Consider the following 22,866-nt stretch of genomic DNA (forward strand, 5'->3'; position numbering starts at 1 on the left):
CATCAAACAATGCAACTCCTAGAGTTGATTTTGAAGCTGTTGTTTTTCAAGTTGTGGCCTCTATATCTAAAAGCATGATATTTTCAATGGGTTTAAATGAATAACTCAACAGATTTAAAAAAAACATTTGTGTGCTAAGTGCTACACACATTTTTTTTGCCTGGTTTTTGATGGTGACATGGCAGTTACATATTAGTGGCACTCAGTGTGCTAAACAACATTCAATCGTTTCACTTATAATGCAGATAAGACAAACTTTGTGTCTAGTAGGTGTATGTAGCAGCACTTAAATATAGTTTATTCCACAGGACAATTTCAACAGGAGAGTTACACTAAATATTGTAGTTGCATCCAAAATTCCATACTATCATGCTATTTAGTACGCTCAAACAGTATGAAACCAATAGTACACGAATTGCATACTACGGCTTCATAAATATCCCGTAATGCAATGCAGTAGTGACGACAACGTTTCAAATAGACATTGACGGACGGCTCTGTAACATCAATATCTCTCCAATTTAACTGTAAGTATAAGATTTCCTTTTACTTGGCATAATATATATTTTAAATTAATTCAGACTTTGATTCTCACAATTTTGGTCACATGAGGTTGGCACGGGTTACCATGGTTACAACCGGCAAGGAGGCTCTCAGGAAGTGAAAACGTACTTTATTGCTCAGTGCGTCCGAAAAGATACATACAGTTTATTCACACAAACATATGTTGAATGATGGTACACATATCGAGTATTATGTAGTGTATAGTATGTGACTTTGGATGCAGCCTGTATGTCCTCCACATAAATCACAGAAATGAGAGATACATTATCTACAGATTCTCCTTATCTGTCCCCAGTGGAATTGACTTTCATATTCAGTAGGTAGATAAGCAGGTTATGTTTTGCATGTATTTAAAAAGCAAAAATCCAAAAGACAATCAAAACTCAAGTGATGGAGGTGGTTTTTGGGGGTGTTTGGGAGTTCTTGGAGAGGCCCTGCAGTGGAAGGCCCCTGTGTGAATAACGTGTAGCATAGCTCCCATCAGGGGAGGGCGAGACGAGGCTTGATGTCTCACTGCTGCTTGTTTCCCATCTGTGAGTCAAGTGGCTGCTCGGCCATGTTTAATACGATCAGATGCTGGCCGACACACAGCTATAGAGCACTGACCACCACACTTGGTCTGAACATGATCATACAGCACCCAGTTAAATGTATCAGCCCTCTAGGTATCTGATATTGCACTCCTGTTTTATATTGTGAGAAGAGGCTTCATGTTTTTTAGTAATACGCACATTTCCAAACCTCCCATTGGCTACTTGTGTCCGATGCTTTGTGTAAATCATTATATGCTAGATTTACTGGGATTACTATTGAAGCAGCAGACCTGCATATTTGAGGAAGTGAGTCATGCTGAAGTAATCACAGCGTGTATGTTGAAGTCATCTAAATACTCAGAAGTAAATCTCTCTAAAAAGCTGTGACAAAATGCTTCATGGTGCGTCACAGCTGGAAGACGGCATGCTCTTTTTAAATGTGCGGTCTGGCCTTTTCTCTGCGAGAGTCTGTGTACGTGTGAGAAAAGGGGAAACAAGTATACAAATCCCAAATGAAACCACCCAGGCAGCGAAAACTGAGGTTCCTTTGGTTTAGTTCTCAGAGAAAGGCTTTTTTTTTTCATTTGTTTTGTTCAGTTAAGTTCACCCAAGAGAAGACGTGTTTTGTTTTTTTTCCCCTCTGCGTCCCCTCTTTTAATAGGCAGGTGTCGTTTTGTTCCTCTAAGCTCCACCTCCTTTCTCTCTGCTCAAGCTGTGACCTGCTTTGCCAGTCTACTCTCTCTCTCTCTCTCTCTCTCTCTCTCTCTCTCTCTCTCTCTCTCTCTCTCTCTCTCTCTCACTCTCTCAATCCCACTCTCTCTCAATCCCACTCTCACTCTCTCAATCCCACTCTCTCTCAATCCCACTCTCTCCCTCTAACAAATGAAGGAGATACCTGCTGATCCCATCTGGTGCCAGGTCTTTGAGAGAGTCTCATTTAAGGGGCGACTGACACTTGTCTAAATCTGCCCTGTTGCCCTCTCCCCTCCACATGATGTCCTGTCTTCAGTGGCACAGCTGGCATGTTCCTCTGGGAGTCACCCAAACTGGCATCATGCTTGTCCATGCGGGGCCTCTCTCATGCCAGCTGTCAGCCCTTTTGTAGGTGTCTGGAATGACCGACTTTCGGAGCATGTGGTTCCACAATAGCTGGCATTATCTGCCCCACCCTTTTAGATGATGCACAATATGTGAATAGAGCCAAAGAGCTGCAGGGTTTTTTACAGGTTTTATTTGCATATTGCCAAGAATCACAAGTTTCTGTCACATCTTGAGAGCAATGATTGTAACGCTGTTTTCCACTCATGTTATATCCTACTATAGGCAGGGTAGTGGTTTCCCCCTGTGTCTAGTTACAACCCAGCACCGTCTTAATTAGGACTATCCATGTTGTCATTGTGTGTTCGTTTTTTGAGAGTATTCCCACGCCATCATCTCAGTTCAGCTCCTGGATTGCAGGCTTCGCCCCCTGCTGGCTGGTCATGATAGAGGACATCAACAGTGCTGGAGGTTCTCGGGTCTATTACACATTGATCTTGTTGCTGCATGCGAGTCATTAGATCCAATAAGCACCACTTACTGAGTTTACAACTGAATTACTGCTTTTAATTGCTGTTTGTCTCTTCTGGTCGTCCGTTGGCTTGTTGGTCTACATTGAAGATTTTTGAGATGAGATCATTTTCACCTTTTGCACAGAATGATTGACCATAATGTGAATACTTTTAACATGAAGGACACCACCCGTCCAACACACCGGCTTTTGATAGGATTTTTATTAGAGATGCACTGATTGCAATTTTCTTGTCCAATTCCGTTTTTTCAAGTCTCACCTGCCGATGTGATTTTCTGTCTTTCTAAGAACTATAATTGACAGCATACACAAACAATTTTTGGAACTTTTCTGTCATAGACATTTGAAATTCAATTTTATGTTCATAATAAAACCTTGACTATTAGATAAATTATATAAAATTTTCTCCAAAACTGCACCAAGTTACAGTGACATTCTTGTTATCAAACTGTTAAGGTTGTTCTTCCACCACGGCTTATTTTGGACTCACAGGTGTTACAAATTGAGAGTTTTATGTCTTGTTCACTCACGCTGTATAAATTCCACACCCACGACATGTTGTGTGTGTTTGTGGCTGCTGCTGTGTGTGTGTGCGTGCGTGCGTGCGTGCGTGCGTGCGTGCGTGCGTGCGTGCGTGCGTGCATGCGTGCGTGTGTGCGGCTGTGGCGTTACCATCATCATGTGTTGGCGGCAAAAAATCGGATACATAAGACTGATCGGTAGGGTATGAGACTGATCAGTAGGGTATGAGACTGATCGGTAGGGTATGAGACTGATCGGTAGGGTATGAGACTGATCGGTAGGGTATGAGACTGATCGGTAGGGTATGAGACTGATCGGTAGGGTATGAGACTGATCGGTAGGGTATGAGACTGATCGGTAGGGTATGAGACTGATCGGTAGGGTATGAGACTGATCGGTAGGGCCATTTGACCCGAATGCTTCAAAGCTTCGGCCATTGAAATTGAGTTAACATTACTGTCGAGCAACTACAAAGTCCACCTTCTCTCTCAGCTACGTTAGAAACACAACAGTCACAATACAAGGCTTGTGGAAAATGCAACACTCATCTCTTCCCCTTGATCATCTTATGTCTAGAACATCAATGATTGTTGCCTTTGACGTGCTCTGATGTGTGAGCAGAAGTGGTACCTCATTGATGTGACGGGGCAAAGCTAATGGGCCAGGTTTCACTCTTTTGTAGCTATACAATGCCAGCGATGTCGTGACGTCCCATGTCTCTGTTAGTTCCCCACCTGTCTGGGTGCCTCTGCCGCTCTGCTAGCACCCTGCTGCCCCTGGCACTCAGCGCCGTCCCCAACACCTGTCCTCATTAGTCCATGCATGTCTGCCAGTCCTCCACCCGGGCCCACCCTCTCCCCTCTCTGCCAGATATCCCCCCTGGGCCTCACTATGTGCTCCATCGTCGTTGGTGATGCCTTTTTCATGACCTCTTAATCTGCTAATGTGGCGGGCTCTTTGCACTGAAGACTCTGCTGAGTCACCTGTTCTTCCTCATTAACAAACACGATTCAACTCTTCTCTGGTGATCTCCTTTGTCACTTATATTTGTCACTTTTGTTTCTTGTGTGTGTTGTCCGTGTCCTGCGCTGCTTCTTACCCGTTTATCCCCCCCACCACCACCAACAGAACAATGACAACGAGACGCCGCTGCACTGTGCTGCCCAGTACGGCCACACCCGGGTGGTGCGGCTGCTGCTGGAGGAGCTGACGGACCCCACCATGAGGAACAACAAGTTCGAGACTCCGCTGGACCTGGCTGCGCTGTACGGCCGCCTGGAGGTGGTCAAGCTGCTGCTCAGCGCCCACCCCAACCTGCTCAGCTGCAACACCAAGAAACACACGCCGCTGCACCTGGCCTCTCGGAACGGACACCTGCCCGTGGTGGAGGTGCTGCTGGACGCCGGCATGGACATCAACTACGAGGTGTGTTTGTGTGCCAACTTAAAAGCTTCAGTTTGCAAGTGTGTCTTAATGTGCTGCAGTCATGGCCGAAATCATGTTGGGTAACTTAATCTGCACTTCCAGCACTTCCTCTCTCGCTACTTCCCACTAAAGCTATGAGATTAAATGTAAAACTCTTAAGCTCTCAGTTTGCAAAAAGGAACTGCTGTGGTATCAAAGCAGAGCCGGCCTTGCTCCCCCTGGTGGGCCCCGTGGCTCTGACTCCGTACCAAACTGTGCCATCCATCTGTCTGGAAATACTTTTACCCCTTTTACTCTGCCCTCCTTTCCTCTGAATCAAGGATGGAGAGTCCGCCCGGTGTCCTTCAGGCCTTCCATCCTGCAGGTTTCAATTAGCCTGGCCCCCTGAGCTGGAAAATGATCTGCTTTGATTTGTCAACCACATAATTGTCAGTAGAGGAGTGGACTGGGTGGTGGGCATGAATCCGGTAGTTGCCATACACTGTTTATCTTGCTAAAAATGTGGGTGCTGGAACGGGACTGCTGCAGTCTGACTCATCTGGCAATAGTTGACGGAAATAAGCTTTAATTTTCATAATAATCATTTGTCCTCTGTCTCAACTCTCTCTGTGCCTCTGGCTCTTCTTCTGGTTTCTTTTTCTGCTCAGACGGAGAAAGGCAGTGCCCTCCAGGAAGCTGCCTTGTTTGGGAAGAGGGATGTGGTGCAGAGACTTCTCATTGCAGGTCAGGACTTTAGCACCACGCAAACAACGTCTGAATCATTTTACTGCTCTTAAGCAACCCACACATGACACTTTTTTTTCTGTTGTCATTCGTCAGGTATCGACGTGCGCATCTCGGACCAGAAGGGCCTGACAGCGCTGGACACTGTCAAGGACATGCCTTCGCAGAAGAGCAGAGAGATAGTTGCTCTCATCATAGGTGAGAACCAAAAATGTGAAAATGGAGAGCTGTTTTGGGAAGTCTCTTCTTCATTTCACATTTAACCGGCTGTGATGCAATCTCCTGTTTGTTTGTTGCAGGTCACGTGGCTGGAAAACCCCCCGACATTGACCTTCCCCCTCCACCGATCCCTCCGCCTCAGGAGAGTCCCAGCCCACGGAAGAGGGGTAAGATTTACCAGATGTTAGAAAAGTTGTAGCAGTGATTCAGTCAGCAGTTTAAACAGGAAACACAGAGCAGGAAAATGCAATAGAGGGGATGTCTTTAATTTGTTCAACTTTGTCTGTTTGTGCACATTTTGTTCTGTGTTCTAGGTGAAATGGAGAAGGTGAGCGAGTTGATCTCGGGGCTGGCCGAGGAGGAGAGCCCGTACGAGGCTCTGTTTGAAGCCACCTCTTGTCACTCTCTGGACAGCCTCACCAGCGGCAAGTCCTCCGACAGGGACTCAGGACGGCCGGATAGCGAAGCTGGCAAGGTTGGCAGTAGTTTAACTGACACACATACGCACATATGCAGGCAAAATGTTATCACAGGGTTTTATAGGAGATGAAATGCAGAACTCCCACTAGAGGGTGATAGTGGTCTTCTAACCACATGACTGGGCCCCAAACCCCTCCAGCATTACACTTCTTGTGATACAGAGTGGCTATGAAATGCATCTCTGAACTAGATTTATTAGCAGCGGTGTATTTATTGCATCTTATATTCTTAATCATTTACAGAAAGATCGCCTGGTCCACTCGTCACATCATGGCGCTGGTCATGAGGAAGAGGTGAGCTCAGAGGTGAGGAGCTGAGATCATAAAGCCAGGGGAAATGTGTTTGCCATGTAACAGCACAGATTCCCATATGAGCTGTCTTTAGCACGGTGCACATGAGAAGCATAGACTGTATATTTAGATGGACCACGCATCTCCACATCCTCCCACTGTATAAAAGTGCAAAATATCCCAGATATTGGAGATGCCATCTTGAGATTTTGACATAATTTGGAGCCAGAGTCTGCACAGTACTGATCAGGGGGCTAGAGGTCCCGCCCACACACTCGCCCGAGCCAATCAAGAGCCGAGCACGGCCGCAGCTTGTTAGCATGAGCCACCTAGCTGCTACATTAGCACCACGGTAGCTGTTTGGCTAGAAAGATACAACAACTAACCATAATATCTCTATAACTACATTTATGAACAGATTGACACGTGTTCTTATTACACAGACTCGTGACGGTTATGGAAAGTTAAAGTTACATCTCCTCTCTTGTACAATTCCAATTACTTCTCTCAGAGCAGCTGTCAATCACAGTTGTTAATCATGATGGCCCGCCCCCTTTTTATAGCACCAAATAACTAATTAAAACCAAACTTATCAGAAAAATTAACACTTGAACACACATCAGCAGGATAAGAACTACCTAAAATGACTGAAACCAATTTTGGGGAAAAATTCTTCGATGTGTACTTTCACTTTTATTTTGGCCCATCCGCTAACATGGAGGGGGCGGGACTTATGACCTATACTGCAGCCAGCCACCAGGGGGCAATCAAGATGTTCTGGCATCACTTTTGGGGAGCTAGCATGTCGTCCATCTTTATACACAATCTATGGTGAGAATCATCACGGCATGATGATCATGGCGGGACGACTGCCTTTAAAAATGAGTTCCTCTGAGAGGTTGGACATGGTTTATTAATGCAATGCCACAAGGGCTGCTGGGAAATGATTATCTGCTGCTGAGAAAGCCACTTTTTTTTAGCCACGACCCCTTTCATGACTGTTCTCTTCCCGGCTGCTGCTCAAATCAAACGACTTCCTAATAAATATTCATCTGAGTGCGGCGTGAGACACGAGCAGCGGGGGCGTCAAAAGGAGAAGTGAAGTGGAAAAGGAGCGAAGACAAAATCACAGAACCTGTCTGGCCTCAACTGTGGCTTGACCATAGACGGTCAGCTTTTTTCCATTTTACTCGCCGAAGTAGATGTTTGGATCATAAAATATAACCAGCTTTGGTGAACACTTAACTGCAAGTTTTTCCAAGTCATCTGTACATTACATTTTCTTTTCACCGTCTTTCCCTCTACTTTGCCCTCGCCTCCTCTGCTCCCTTTGTGTCTTTCTCTGCAGGCCCTGTATACTAACAGCAGTATTGATGAGAGAGGAGAGGAGGATCATACATATGAGTTGTTGCTGACCGCTCAGACCAAACACCCAACGCCCGGCCAGGAGTCCCAATCCCATAGAGGTAATTGTGTGTTTAAAGTATAATTCAAAGGGAGGGAAAAGTGTGCATTTCCAGTATGTATTTGTTTACATTAGATTTTTATCTTCCTGGGTAAACTCAGTGGGCAACCTCTGGGTCGGAAAAGTGAAGCCAATAAGGAAGTACCTTATGGTACATGTCCACAGCCTCCATCCTTTCCACACTTCCCATTCATTGTCTATGTAAGCAGCCGCGCAATGCATTTAGGTAGCATGGCGGCACGATTCGAGAGACGGGGCGTCACGTTGGCCGCTCCTTGTTTGCATAAAGTTGAGGTCTAGAATACTTTATGCAAATCAGGGACGTCCGGAGTGACTCACCGCTTCTGGAAACTCGCTAGAAACTTCTAAACTAACCGTTGTCGATCCAAAATAAAGATGTAGCAGCTGCATGGCTTATTTCGGAACACATTTCGGTGAACTATTTTTGCGATATAAGACAAGAAAATGTCCAAACGAGCTGCCATGTTAATTCCGGTTTGAAAGCTGGGTGCAGCAGCTCACGAGGGAAAGCGTTCGTCCAAACAGGTGCCGAGTGCCTTGTGCCATCTAGCGTCCAATGCTGGAAAGCGAGGCGATCTGGTTGCAAAAACCAAAATAGCGACGGCCAAAATACCAAACTCGAGGCTTCAAAACGGCAGTCCACAGACCAATGGGTGACGTCACGGTAACTACGTCTACAGTCTATCGGTAAACTAAGCTACATACCCCCACTCTACTGCTCTGCCCATCAGTGACGCCTCATTCCTGGCAGGATCATTGCAAAGTTGGTCAAAATACTTCTTAAATCTCCACCAATGCTGACTGAGCACAACAGAACCTGAATGCATTCCTATCCTAATCAGCAACAGAGCCCACACACACACACACGGTCAACCCTCGCCACGACTGTGTGTGCTGCCGTACATGAGCAGACCCTCCCTAGTTGTGGCTGATGAATGGCACTGCGTGTAATTGGATTAAATGGGATTAAATTAGGAGAGCCATTTTGATCCCCTGGCTGTTAAAGTTTTTTAAAACCATCCCCTCGGGGCCCTTCAGCTTAGTCAGCCTCTCTAGCACCATTAGAAAACGTCACCGAGCTGAAGGGCTGGAGTTTAATCGCTGATGTCATCATGCCTCCCCCTATGTGGATAAATGATGGTGTTAGAAAAAAAAAAGGGACTCTTCACTGTTTCCTCTGCCCATGAGTTGGACGGAAACGTTAAACGATTAGTTTCCCATCTGTTTTAAAACTGCTTTATCATGTCTGCATAAGAAGTGCTGTTTAAATAGCAGGGAGATTAATCTGAAGTCTGTCTGACTTGTCGCCCGATACGCCGCCATGCATAATACATGGTTTTATTATACATCACTGTCACTTCCTCTCGGCATAATGTCTTCCCCGACAATCAGAAGCATTTGTAACTTTAAAGACATGTTGAGTAATTGAACTCTGAATGGGCTAAAATAATCTTTAATCTGCCCAAACTGTGTTTTAACTGACATGTTTTTCTATCTCCTTAGATGAGAACACCACTAAACAGTCTTCCAACAGTGCCCTACCTCAGGTAACATTCCTCTTTTCATCCTTCCCATATGTTTAACGTCTTTACCCCTACATCAATTTTGGCAATACATTTGTCTCATTCTTTATTGCCTGCCAGTTGCCAAGTGCAAGTTGTACAAAAACCATATGGAGAGAGTTTTGACAGTCAGAGGACAGCATCCCAGCTGCAATTTGAATTGCATATCTGGAGCATGACCGTATGACCATAGCAGGTTATATAATGAAGATGAAGGTCTCTCTCGTCACACTCGGAGATTGAGTCATATGTCAGATGTCGTCTTAAACTGGCCCTCGTAACCGGGTGGCTGTAATATTTATTGTTCTATCATATCTTATTTTATTGCTTTTTCCAATTTATCATCCAGTTAGCAGTTTTTATTACGGCCGCCTGCCACCCACAACCCCACCTGCTGCCCCTCGCATCTTTTTATTTCAAGCTCCTATTGGATTAGCTGTCCTGCTCAGACTGCCTGATCATAATAGATGAGCAGCATGGGGTCCTCTCTCTGCTCTAATCTACAGCCGAGCTACATTACGGCTGATGTGGGTAAATCTGCCACCAATACTGCCATGCAGGCAATTAACTGGATAGCATCATTGTTTCATGTTTCATGCTAGGTGAATAGCCAGGGCTATTAACCCTTTGAGACCCACAATAGACCCCTTTTTGTCCTTTTTTAGGGGGGTGCAGGGGGTCTTTAGGACGAGATAGCAGGTCAACAGTAGGTGTCACAGAGAAGTGGTGGACATCATCTGAAAGATTAATTTGAGATGCAGCTCAGCACTGTGTGTTAAATTCTTCTAGTCATAAATCACAAATAAAAATGGATTAATTATTTATTTAATTAATTAAAATAAATTGTAAAAGTGTTTAAGGACTAAGAACATGATTGATGCCATTTGTTACACAGATTTGTTGCTTAATTTAACCATTTTTTACCACTCAAGAATTGATAAAAATGATCAATAATCCCTCCAAAATACCACATTAAGACACCAAGACCTTGAGGAACACCATAGAAAAAGCCATGCTGTGATGTGGTATCAAAAACTTTTGACATTTTTAGATTTCTGCAAGAATTGCATTTTTACATACATATGCATTTTTGCATATATATATATATATATATATATATATATATATATATAAAAGCTATATATTCTTTGAATGCTCTAGGTCTCTAGTTTGTGGCTGTAAATTTTCATGAGGCAGTGATTATCCTAGAGGTCACTACAGGTCATTTTATACAGTGAGCTCAAATTTTAAAAAATGGTCTCATATTTGAAATGGCTACTATGGGGACTAACATCAACACACATGAATACAGTTGGGCTCATTGGATCCACAAGAGTATCAGCTTTATAGCGATACCCAATTTATGTAATTCCAACACTGTTTAGGGACCCCAGTATGCAGAAATATTCAAATACACCATTTTAGAATAGGCGGAAATAACAGATTCATACTGCATGCATAAAACTGCATGGGATTATCATAAAGTAGGCATGTCTGTAAAGGGGAGACACATGGGTACCCATAGACTCCATTTTCATTCACATGTCTTAGGGTCAGAGGTCAAGGGACCCCTTTGAAAATAGCCATGCCGGTTTTTACTCGCCAAAATGTAGCCTAAATTTGGAGCGTTATTTAGCCTCCTTCCCGACAAGCTAGCATGACATGTTTGTCACCAATGGATTCCTTGGGTTTTCTAGCTTCACTCTAGCTCTAAAACTGAACCTGCTACAGCCTCTTAAAGACATTAATGTCAGAGGTCTCAGGGGGTTAACTAGGTAACTAATAGGATTGTGTTTGGGAGGTAAGTTTTGATTGGCAGATCTAAGTAAAACTCTTTTTCTTTCCTGTCCCACTTTAGCGTAAACCCACTGCCCCGAACGACCTCAGAGCCCCGAGCAAGACGAAAGACACCCTGCACCTTCCTGGACGGGCGAGTCTGCGGGCACCGGGAGGTGAGTTTGACCACTCTCCTCGGATTTTAGTAACCTAATAAGGACCAACAACTGCTGTTGGCATTGCTGCGTGGGTAGGAAAATATGGACCGGACACATCCAACACACGAGCCAAGCATGTCAATGAAACGGGAGAAATGAATTTAAGTTAGTAGGGAGAGCTGGGCAGGCTTGGATTAGCGCTGCCAGGAAATGCATGATTGGCATTCTGGAGCAGCAGAGCAGATTTGACTTGTCGGGGAGCAGGCTGACTGACGTTCCTCTGGCAAGTGGAAAAGACTCATTTCGTTGCCAATATGAAAACAGAATTCTTGATCAGATTGTGACATTCCTATCTCAGATCCACATCCCGCTTAAAGCTGGATATGCCACGTCATCCAGTCAAGCATGGAGCAGAGGTAAGGAGGGAGCATGGGCTTGACACACAGACGGATATATTCATTTAATGATTCTTTTTTGGAGCATGTATGCTGATGGAAGTGTTGGAAGAAGCATGGTAGGCAAGCTGATTTGATGATGCTGTTTATAAGAGGAACCAGACAGGTTTTTCATAGTTGCTTCTTTAATTGCTTTGGTACTCTGGTTGTGGGAAAAGTTTGAAGTTGTTTTGTCCCAATTCATTTATAGATGAACTGCTGCAACATCAGTATGATAACAAATCTATCAAACATGTAAACTTGTTTGACCTTAAGGAGCCCTTTCATCCCCGAGCATGTGATTCACTTATGTTATTGCTTCTTGAAAATATCTGTTAATGATTGTTAAGACGAAGAGGACACATTTTCAGCATTGATTTTCGTGCATGTAGTCTTGGTATGGTGTCATTGCACCTTTATGTTGATACACAGCTAGATGTCGACCGATAGTGGATTTTTCAAGGCCGATATAATAACGATAGTTTGGAGCAGTAAAAAGCCGATAGCTGATTAATCGGCCAATATCTTCCTTACTTCTGCAGCAGCCTAGTCGGCTACTTTTGCATACGCCCTTTTTAATAAATAATGTTTTTGTCACTATGAATTTAATAATTCGTAAGAAAATATCCTGAAGTGTGATTAGGTAGATTACATCATTGGAAAATGTTCTATTTATTTGCAATAGGCGATGCGCTGTTCTGTGGCTTACAGTATGACTGGCCAGGATTACTTCTGTTGCACGTCCCATTATATTGTTAAATGTCGCTCTTACAAACCGTTAACGTCGGTGCATATTCCCGGGGTAAGGAGGATCCTAAAGTGTACGATGATTTAATTTCATGAATGGATAGTTACTTGGCTGGGTTACTTGGAAGAGAGAACGCCAAATTGGTACAGCAAGTTAGAGTAACAGCGGATGATTTCTTTTCCTCCCTGTCTGCCTGTCTTGTATCATGGACAAAGAGCTGATAGTGTTGCGTTATACTGTATATTAGAGAGATAACTTTGTTCTTCCCCTCTACTTTGACTTTTGTGTGGAGCTTCCATGCAAACAGTGATGTTCGTCCCCGCGTGACTGGTGGCGACCAACCTCTATACACGGCCCTTTTTGATTGATTTTAAATTAAAAAAATCTATCATTAAAATGGATGTTTAATGTATGCGTGTTTGTGGAACATGTTTTGCCACAGGATTCAAGAAAAAGTAGGTCAGTTTGACAGCTCTTGTTAAAAGGCTGATGTTGTGGGGGGGAAGCACAGAGGGCCCTTCATTTCCCTTTTCCTTGCATATTGTCTTCAGTTATATACTCTCCTTTCCCCTTTTTCAAAGCCACAAAAACCACAAGTTTGGTTTATATGTGAACACCACTTTATGATTTTGCCCGTCAGCAAGTTAAATGCACAGTTCCCACTTTAGTGTTTTAAATAAACCCGGACAGCTGGCTGTGAGCCTTACTGTTAAGTTCTACTCCTGTGGATGTGGTGTTCATTGTGATCGAAGCGATCTAAGGTCCCATTCCCCCACCCCTGTGTGTGTGTGTGTGTGTGTGTGTGTGTGGACAGTCGGGGGCTGTCACTGGACCTCAGCACTCTGTGGCAGGTGGAGGAGATATGGAGATATGCACGGTCAGCGATAGTGGTGTTTATCATCTGTCACAAACACAGATGCTGTTCTCAGCAGCAATATAGTGTTTCCCAACAGATTTCCACCTCTGGGTCGTGTTTTATTGGGTTCCTGAAGGGATATTTCTCACGATCCTATGATTCTCCACAGATAATAAACACTGGGTTTCCATAGGACACAGCTATGAAGAAGCAAATCTATGCTTACGTTTCACGGTCATGCATTCTTTTCTTTATACTCATATTCATCCAAAGCTTTGAATGGTTGCTTCAGTTCAGATGTACAGTTGTTTGGGTTGCTGTTATGAACTGTGACGCCACAGATGGATGCAGAGAGGCTGAAGATGGAAAGCACTAGAGCTGCTCCCTCTAATCGTTCGTTTTGGTCTTGGTCGACTAAGCTTCTTAAGTCGATTAGTCGCTTTTTCATGCTGAATGACTTATTTCAAAGGAACTTATGAGCCCATATCTGGTAAACACAAGATTTAAAGTGGTGCTTTTGTGTGATTTTTTTGTGGAGAAACTCAGTTTCACAGATCTGTCGATTAAATGTGAGTTAATCGACTAAGAATGTCTTTGGTTGAGGACAGCCCTAGAAAGCGCCCGTTTGGCAACAAAACCACCTGCTACTTTGCTTGTTTGTGAGTGGTTTTAATATTAGTTCCACTCATGTACTCGGGGCCTTTTACATATACTTTTTTTATGATTTTATGTCCTATCATGTATATGTGTATGATGGAGTGTGTTATGATGGTGGTTCCTTATTGACCCGCACTGTCGATAGAGGTTTTTGTTTACTTGCTTTACTGTAAATGTCCAAATATTGATAAGATGGCCTTTAATTCCTTATTGACTTTCTGTAGTATAAGACCCAGAGTTAAAAATCTCTTTGAATCTACAATAACACCAGAGCAGAGGTTTCACAGGCGGAGCGCACATTGACTTTGGACTGTAGATGTTGGATTGACAGGCCAGCGCCGGCACTGCAGCGTCTGCAAAACAAACCTGACATCATTACTGAGACATGGAGCCGTCGCTGCCAAATGAAATACGCACACGTCCCACCTCTGTGGTGACCTCACCCCTCTGTAAGAGCTGCAATAACATCAGATTGTGTCTGTGCACATTTTCCACCATACCGTACCATATTTTACACCGTCGAGCCGTATGAGCAGAGGGTGCAGGGGTGTCTGCAAGAGTTAACACCCCGTGTGAGATTGTTGGAACCGCATCGATGTGCTCATAGGGCGTTCACACTCCCCTGCTTGCCAAGGAGAGGGTGGGTGTCTGGCTGTGCTCCTGACATGTGCGCGCAGTACACTCACTTGCCTCTTATAACACAAACACCCACACACACACACACACACTCTTCCTGGATGGGCAAGTGTTTATAAACTTGTGAAAAGGGAGTTTCAGGGCGTTGTTTGGCACATTCCCTCGCTCTTGCAAATGGACCCTGAAACGGTAATGGGGCAGTCTGGTGAAGTCATTGTGAGTTTGCGAGTCAAACAGTTGAGTGGTACGCTTCCTCCCCTCGTGTACCGCAGATATGACTCCTTCTCAGCCAGCTGTTTTGATGATTTCAGTCTTTGAACAGCAGGTTGTTGAGAGATCGCCAAGCCAAGCAACAAATGGTTAGCAGAACGTTTGCTGGAACTCTTCATCCGTGAAGGACAAACAAAGTGTCACCGCGTTTTCCTGTGGTGTCACTGCCCCAGATTCGCTGTCACCAAACACCCTGACCCTGTCACCCTGGCAGAGACGGTCCGCACACACACACACCCTACATACACACTCCTTCACCATGTGTCACAGGGCTAATTATCAGCAGTCTGGCTGCTGGAGGATAGAGCGATTCAAATTTCCATTCCTGAGCCACCATCAGGGGCTAGAATTAGAAAACACAGAGGGCTGCTGGTCACACAGACAGACAACAACTCGCATCACTACAGCGCAAAGGAAGATGACTACCGAACCACACGGACTAGTGATTTTCTTTTTAGTGAACAGCCTCTGTCATCTTGTGGCTGATTTGATTGTGGAAAAGAGGCTTAGGTGGCAGTAATTCCTCAGGGGAGAGGGAGGAGGAAAACCTAATTGTTTTTATTGCCATTCAGTCTCATTAAGGAGTTGTTTTCGTCGGAGAGGGCAGCCAGTGTAAGTTTCACTCCTCTTCAGTCTCCTTGTTCATTTGTTTCTTGTTTGTTGTGTCCTTCTGATTGGTGGTTGTACTTATGTGAGTGTTTGCATGCAAGTTTAGTCAGAAGCCTGGGGGGGATTCTTAGTGTTGTGTCATTTGGGGGGAAAATGGACTTAACAGATGAGAAGGCCCTTGAGGTGAGGTGAGGCTCGTCACGAAGATGACTGGCTTCAATTCCCTGTGACAAAATCCAGGCAGTCAGGCACCAGCACGTCGTCGTCAGACGGCTGCAAGCTGGGTTTGGAATTCAGTTATTTCTCCGGCCAACATACGCCTTCTCCTCGCTCCATCTCTCCTCTTTTTCTCTCCGTCACTCCTGGTAGGAAACAATTACAGATCTGTTTCTGGGCTGGTGTGGGCGGTTTCTTATTAGCCCTGCACTAAGGATCTGCCCCTCAGTCCGTCCAGCCCTCACAAACTCCTCTCTTTCTTCACTGACTTTTTCCCCGTTCCTTTTCTCTCTTCCTCCAGATAACTCCCAGCTCAGCGAGGATCAGGAAGCAGGTGTCCCGGACCTGTTCACCGGCCTCCTGCACGGATCATCCCCCGTCTTCGACAGCCGCGACGAGCCCTTCCGGCTCCCAGGTGTTGCGCCGTCCAACCAGGGCCAGCCAGAAAAATCAAGAAAACCCGCCAAAGTAAAAGAGGAAGTAGTAGCAGCAGCAGCCGCGCCGCCGCCCAGCCGTCCCAGCATGGCCGCCATCCTGACAGACTGTGATCCCAAAGCGATTTATGCAACTGTGAACAAGGAGCCCAGGGACTTGGGGGCTGGGGCGGTGTCCAGCATTAGGATGCGTCCTCCTGGGGACCTGAAGCTGGCACGCAGCCTCTCCAAGTCTGACTCCGACCTGCTCGTGTCGCCCCCTAGTGAGGAGGACGGAGGATTGGGGAACCGTAGCGAGTCTGTTTCTAACTGTAGCACTGGCAAGAAGAGGCTCGAGAAGTCTCCCTCTTTCACCTCAGAATGGGACGAGGTAAGTGTTTGGTCTCACATTAAGCACTGTTAGTGTGTAGGCTTTGCTCATACTTCACAAAGTCCAGTACTATGCTGTAGACTACAGGTCCATATTGGCTAATGTTAAAGGTTTTTAAAGGTGTTTATTATGTTCAAATGCAACAGTTTCTTCAATAATTTAACTACACGATGTTTCATTAGCATATATAGAAAAACTGTTGGATAAAACTTTTCAAAAAAATTGACGACAGGTATGAACCTAATATACAAAAGGTATAGAAAAATATATTGTAATCGTTCTTTTTAAAAACTTGTCCTGAGCAGCCATAGGAAGCCAGATCATTAAAGTAGAACCAGCCCATTTTCAAAATTCATACATGCTTTTCCTATGGTCTAAGACAGTCCAAAAAATATATGTAAACATGAACAACGCTCTCCCGAATCCAAAAACTAGAGTGATAAAACTGAAATTTGTGATGTCATTGTATAAAGTGTGGAGCTGCTCCATAGACAGTGAATTGGGAAACGTGTTACAGGTGACACTGAGAGCACCCAGGGGAATGTTCTGAGTACATGGGAACATTTTCGGTTTCACAACTGACAACACTACGATAGAATAAAGCTCATTTAGGTATAAAAAAAGAAAACAAACATTCTGTGGGTCCACAAAAATCAGTCTCCCATTCATTGTCTATGGAGCAGCTCCAGACTTTATACCCTATGACATCACACATTTTTTGGACTATCTTAGATCATAGGAATAACATGTTTGAATTTTGAAAATGGATGTAGTTCCCCTTTAATATTATGTGGAGCGCTGCTACAATAATACACCAATTCATAGACACAGATTGTGCAAATGTTAAATCTTAGATTTAAATAATGAATCTGAATATATGCAAGTTATATGAGCATATTGTCCCCTCGTGTACAAAATGTCCTTTTTTGTTTTTTTACAAAGCCCCTCTTGTTAGGGCTTAAGTCAGCTTGTGCCGCAGCCACAAGACATTTACCGACAACTACAAACCTGATTGAATGAAAACCTCAACTGTAAACAACTCTGTTGACTGAAGTGAACTTCCACAAAGACTCTGTTCCCGTTCCGTCAACTCAAAGCCCACCTGTTGTCTCGAGGGGCACGCTGTGCAATTCAGCTCTACCTTGTTTTGAACACAAACCTTCAGCAAACACAATGACTGTGATGGAGAATGTGTTTGTAAATAGTGAAGGCTTTTCGATAAGTACAGTTCATTTTTACTGCTTATGTTGTACCCCAAACTTATTGCATTATTCCGTATTGAATATTCGACTTGGCTGTAAATTGGTATCTTTTTTCCCCCCCAATCCTGCCTTGTGTTTGTTACCACGGTGGATATTCATAACTAAATATACCCCTCCGTTCAGCACTTTAATGCTTTGTCTGGGACGCAGATAAAGAGCTGAGTCGAGCCGCGGAGAGGAGAAGAGATTAGAGGAGACAAGGAGATGGGGATAAAACGGCTGAGGAGCTGAGCGAATAAGACAAGAGACAGAGATTTGGAAATTGAGATTCAGAGAGAACGAACACGCTGTGGATCCGTCTCCCTTCAGCTTCCCTTCAGAAAGCAACCTGAGTCTCCGTAGAGACAAACCATCGTACAAACAAACACAACACACACCACTGAACTGAACAAGTACAGGATTATTCCAGGACCAAAAAGTTTTCTCAAAAATCCCCCCTTTTTCTTAGTTTGTTGGATTCTGAGTTACACAAGAAGCATCATTTGCATCAGCACTTTTTTAACATTGTATTTAGGGATGCACGATACATATCGGGCTCCATAAATTAACGGGAAATTCATATTATTATGTAATATTCCGATAATGAAATCACAGCCGGTAAGTTATTATAATATGAAGCCAAATTGCTTTCCTTGACCCAACAAGCACTTTCTACAGTAGGTGGCGGTATGCACCTTTTAAAGTTTAGAGTTTGCGATCCGCCAATAAACACAGAGAAGAAGAAGAAGAAGCACGCTGACTAGAGACAAGAGTATTGAAGCAAAGAGACAAAACTAAAGTGTTTTTTTGACAGGCGGCATTTTGGCCTGAAAATGCTTATTATATTGATCATATTTTATTGCTCAACACAGGACCTTTTGGTAGAATATGACAATAGAATAGAAATAATTTTGTTTTACTTTTGTATGGCACTTTTTAGGCGGACGTTTCACTGGCGTCCGGTGGTCGCTTTCAGTCTAAAATGTTGGAAGCGTAGCTTTGCTGAGTCAAACATGTGGTCGCTGATGTGGACGTTTTTCACAGTATCAGAGGAAGACAACATAATTGCTATTTGCAATAGAAGTTTTAAATGTGAAGAGTCAGAACTCTTCTTTGTTTTTGTTGTGTTAACAATAGTGATTAGATTTGGTTAGGTCAGAGCTCTGGAATATTAAATCTTAGCATTTCTTATCCTCAAGTGTGCATAATAAACTACAGGTTATGAACTTATTTTTAAAATACAAACATTTGAAATGATCAGTTTTCTTATCGGTATCAACTGAAAAAAAAATCCATATCGTGTATCCCTAATTAAATGAATATTTATGGGCTGTGATACAGCATACAGTATATAGCAGTGATTGAGCAGAGGTATATACAGTTAACACGGTGTCCTCTTCATGCTCTTTCACCATTTTCCGACAACAATCCTCTTATTGTTAGTAGGATTAATGATATCCTCCAAGCCTCTCAATTAAGTCCTGGCATACACTGTCCTCTCAGTAATGTTCCCTCACATAGTTTTGCTGCTGTCGACAACAAGCATCTCTCTTACAACTGTACCACAGTGCAGCCGAGTCCACCAGAGATGTCTTACATGGTTAGTTGCGTTTATGATGAGCATATCGTGGGCTCAGATAGCACCGCTAATGCTTTCTCTCCACGGCGAGGAGATCGTGTTGCTGCCTAGTGTTCCTTTACATGACCCTATCAGAACAGCACCAGTGAGCTGAGATAATGGCGGCTCTGAGGTCGATATCACGGCTGCTCTGGGCAGCGGTTCGTATCGGGGTGTTTAGAGTTGTCCGCTCTTTTGATCGCCTCAGTAACCTCTCGAATTTTGAGGTGAAATTGAACGAAATACAAATATCTCTACGAAGCTTTTATAGGTTGTTGACAAGCACCACTGATACAGTTAGTAGACTGTGGTGTGCTGAGATTTTCGAGCTTTTCAGACTCTTTTTTCACCCCTTCTGAACTGCGTTTGGGACTACACACCACCACACACAACAAAACCTGAATTATGTATTATTATTGTTGCCGCCAAATAATGTTTATGACCTCCTCGCTAGATATTATTGTTGGATCTTTTCTCTAATGAGCTCATTTACTCGTCTCTACTGCGAAGAGTGCAGCTTTATTATTTATTTCCATTGCGTGTGCAGCCATAAAACCGTGCCAGATGTTGCGTTTATGTCGCTGCAGCAGTTCCGCGCTCAGGGTGATAACTGTCACACTAGCCCTCAGCAACGAGGCCGTAGTTGAGGAGAAGAGTCTTTGAGGGGCATTTATGCATGACGGCAAATTGACCCGATGTTTGCTCTGTCTGCAAGAGAGGCCAGTTGAGTATACGGAGGCCTCTTACAGACGTTCGACAGAGTTCAAACCACTTTTCTAGCCTGAAGGCAAAGCACAACACCTTGTCAGCGTGACTCATTCATTCAGTCAGTGCAACCTTGTCTTTGGGGTTTTATAGGTGTGAGCAACACGAGGAAGGTTTTCGCCTTCATCTACTTCAGCGTTTGCCAGACGTTCGCAAACACAAACAACAACATAATTACTTTATTGTTTTGTCAAAGCCTGCCAAGTAAACACTCACGGAAAATTGAAGGTAGTATTTGACTAAAGTTACTGACAAAACCTGACCTTCAAACCGTTTCTGTATGCAGTCAGTGAGTTCCATAGGAAAGAACTTAACGGCCAGATTGATATATCAGCTGATATCAGAATCAGAATCAGAATCAGAATCAGAATGGTGTTTATTGCCAGGTGTAAGAGGTATACACTAGGAATTTTCTTTGGCATTTTTGGTGCGAGACAAACAGTACAATATAATAACAAAAGAATGGATAAAAACAAAAGAATAGATAAAAGAATAGATAAAAACGTTAGAATAAAATAATAAAAATGTACAATTTACAAATTACAAATAAACTATAAACATGATATAAAGATAGTGCAAATATTGAGAGAGGGGGGAGAGTCAGTGTCGGCAGGGGGGGCAGTAGTGTGTGTGTGAGGGAGAGACAGTCACAGGGGGGCGGATGGGCTGTTGGAGAGCCCCACTGCCATGGGGAAGAAACTGTTTTTATGGCGTGAGGTTTTGGTCCTGATGGACCTTAACCTCCTGCCAGATGGCAGAGTCTGAAAAAGATGGTGTCCAGGATGGGAGGGGTCGGCCACAATCTTCCCTACCCTCCTTAAGGTCCTGGAGGTGTACAGCTCCTGGAGGGAGGGAAGGTTGCAGCCGATCGCCTTCTCTGCAGCACGGATGACCCGCTGCAGCCTGGCCTTGTCCCTGGCGGTGGCAGCGGCGAACCAGACGGTGATGGAGGAGGTGAGGATGGACTCGATGATGGCCGAGTAAAAGTGCACCATCATGGTCTGTGGCAGGTTGAATTTCTTCAACTGCCTCAGGAAGTACATCCTCTGCTGGGCCTTACTAGTGAGGGAGCTGATGTTTAGCTCCCACTTGAGGTCCTGGGCGATGGTCGTGCCCAGGAAACGGAACGACTCCGCCGTGTTGACTGGGGAGCCACGCAGGATGAGAGGGGGGAGCGGGGCTGAGTTCCTCCTGAAGTCCACTGCCATCTCCACTGTCTTCAGGGCGTTCAGCTCCATGTGGTTCTGGCTGCACCAGGATGCCAGATGGTCAACCTCCCATCTGTAGGCAGACTCGTCACCTTCGGAGATGAGGCCGATGAGGGTGGTGTCGTCCGCAAACTTAAGGAGCTTGACAGATTGGTGTCTGGAGGTGCAGCCGTTGGTGTACAGGGAGAAGAGCAGTGGGGAGAGAACGCAGCCTTGGGGGGCACCGGTGCTGATGGTCTGGGTGTCGGAGACTTGCTTCCCCAGCCTTACGTGCTGACTCCTGTCTGTTAGAAAGTCTGTGATCCACCTGCAGGTGGAGTCAGGCACGCTCAGCAGGGAAAGCTTGTCCTGTAGCAGAGCTGGGCTGATGGTGTTGAATGCGGAACTGAAGTCCACAAACAGGATCCTGGCATAGGAGCCAGGGGAGTCCAGGTGCTGGAGAATGTAATGAAGGGCTAAATTTACTGCGTCGTCTACAGATCTGTTAGGTCTGTAGGCGAACTGCAGTGGGTCCAGCAGGGGGTTGGTTATTGTCTTTAGGTGTTGGAGCACAAGTCGTTCAAAGGTCTTCATTATCACAGAGGTCAGAGCGACGGGTCTGTAGTCCTGAAGACCTGTGATCCTTGGCTTCTTGGGGACCGGGATGATGGTGGAGGCTTTGAAGCAGGACGGCACCCTGCAGTTTTCCAGGGAGGTGTTGAAAATCCCTGTAAACACTGGAGACAACTGGTCTGCACAGTGTTTCATATTAGTTCATTGCAGATACATTGGTATCTGTGTATACCAATACATGAAGATAATGACGTACAGGAATTCCAAAGACGTTTTGAAACAGTCTCACCATAATCTATAATTTGTCCATCAGAGAGTAGTAACCAGTCTATCTTTCAGCTGTAACGTGTCCTGCTCAGTACATTTCTTGGTCACTTTTGTTAAAGAAAAATAATAATAATAATAATAATAATAATTTAAGGGAACTTTATCAAAAATGTTTATTTATGTTATGGGTTTTGTGTAAAGAAAATCAACATTGGTTGATATTTCATTTCGGCCTTATAAATCCATTATGGGTCAGGCTATACAGTAGTAGTAATGTACTGTTTCGACTACTATGTATTATGTTTGTATAAAGTACTTACTTAGGGCTGCTACTAAGTATTATATACAACCATAGATACTTTTAATTATTGATTTATTTATTTATTAATCTTGAATTTTGTGATTAATTATGTAGTCAGCAGATGTCACTAATTATAGCCAGCCAATTCTGTTATTTTTTTTTTTTTTTACATAAACACTTGACATAAGCAAATATTCTTGATACAGATCCTATAGATTTTTATTTTTTTTTAAGAATTGTGACGAAGATGCAAACTGAGAGGGTCATTTCACAGTAATGCAACCAACATGGCAGTGCTCTCTGGTGGACAAACTGTTCAATGGTGACGCTGTCTCTCTCTAAATTACATCAAACCTAGTTTGGCACGCCGAATTCA

The 22,866-nt window shown here is 44.2% G+C and overlaps 1 protein-coding gene across 14 annotated transcripts in view; it reads left to right on the forward strand.

Moving 5' to 3' along the window:
- anks1aa (ankyrin repeat and sterile alpha motif domain containing 1Aa) overlaps window positions 1-22,866 on the forward strand; it is an 81,459-nt gene that overhangs the window by 24,396 nt on the left and 34,197 nt on the right. For 11 of the 14 annotated variants that reach the window (XR_012594918.1, XR_012594920.1, XR_012594919.1 and 8 more), the window contains 10 exons: window positions 4,318-4,614; window positions 5,262-5,337; window positions 5,434-5,535; window positions 5,637-5,723; window positions 5,871-6,031; window positions 6,279-6,341; window positions 7,675-7,792; window positions 9,316-9,359; window positions 11,233-11,326; window positions 16,036-16,538. Coding sequence is in view for 6 of the 14 variants with exons in the window: in XM_074643685.1 (XP_074499786.1) it covers window positions 4,318-4,614; window positions 5,262-5,337; window positions 5,434-5,535; window positions 5,637-5,723; window positions 5,871-6,031; window positions 6,279-6,341; window positions 7,675-7,792; window positions 9,316-9,359; window positions 11,233-11,326; window positions 16,036-16,538 (1,545 nt within the window). In the remaining 8 variants the exon portion in view is untranslated. The remainder of the gene's footprint in view (window positions 1-4,317; window positions 4,615-5,261; window positions 5,338-5,433; window positions 5,536-5,636; window positions 5,724-5,870; window positions 6,032-6,278; window positions 6,342-7,674; window positions 7,793-9,315; window positions 9,360-11,232; window positions 11,327-16,035; window positions 16,539-22,866) is intronic. The other 3 variants (XR_012594921.1, XM_074643689.1, XM_074643690.1) reach the window with 1 other exon arrangement.

The sequence above is a fragment of the Sebastes fasciatus genome, chromosome 8, assembly GCF_043250625.1.
Source record: "Sebastes fasciatus isolate fSebFas1 chromosome 8, fSebFas1.pri, whole genome shotgun sequence".
Classification (NCBI taxonomy): Eukaryota; Metazoa; Chordata; class Actinopteri; order Perciformes; family Sebastidae; genus Sebastes; species Sebastes fasciatus.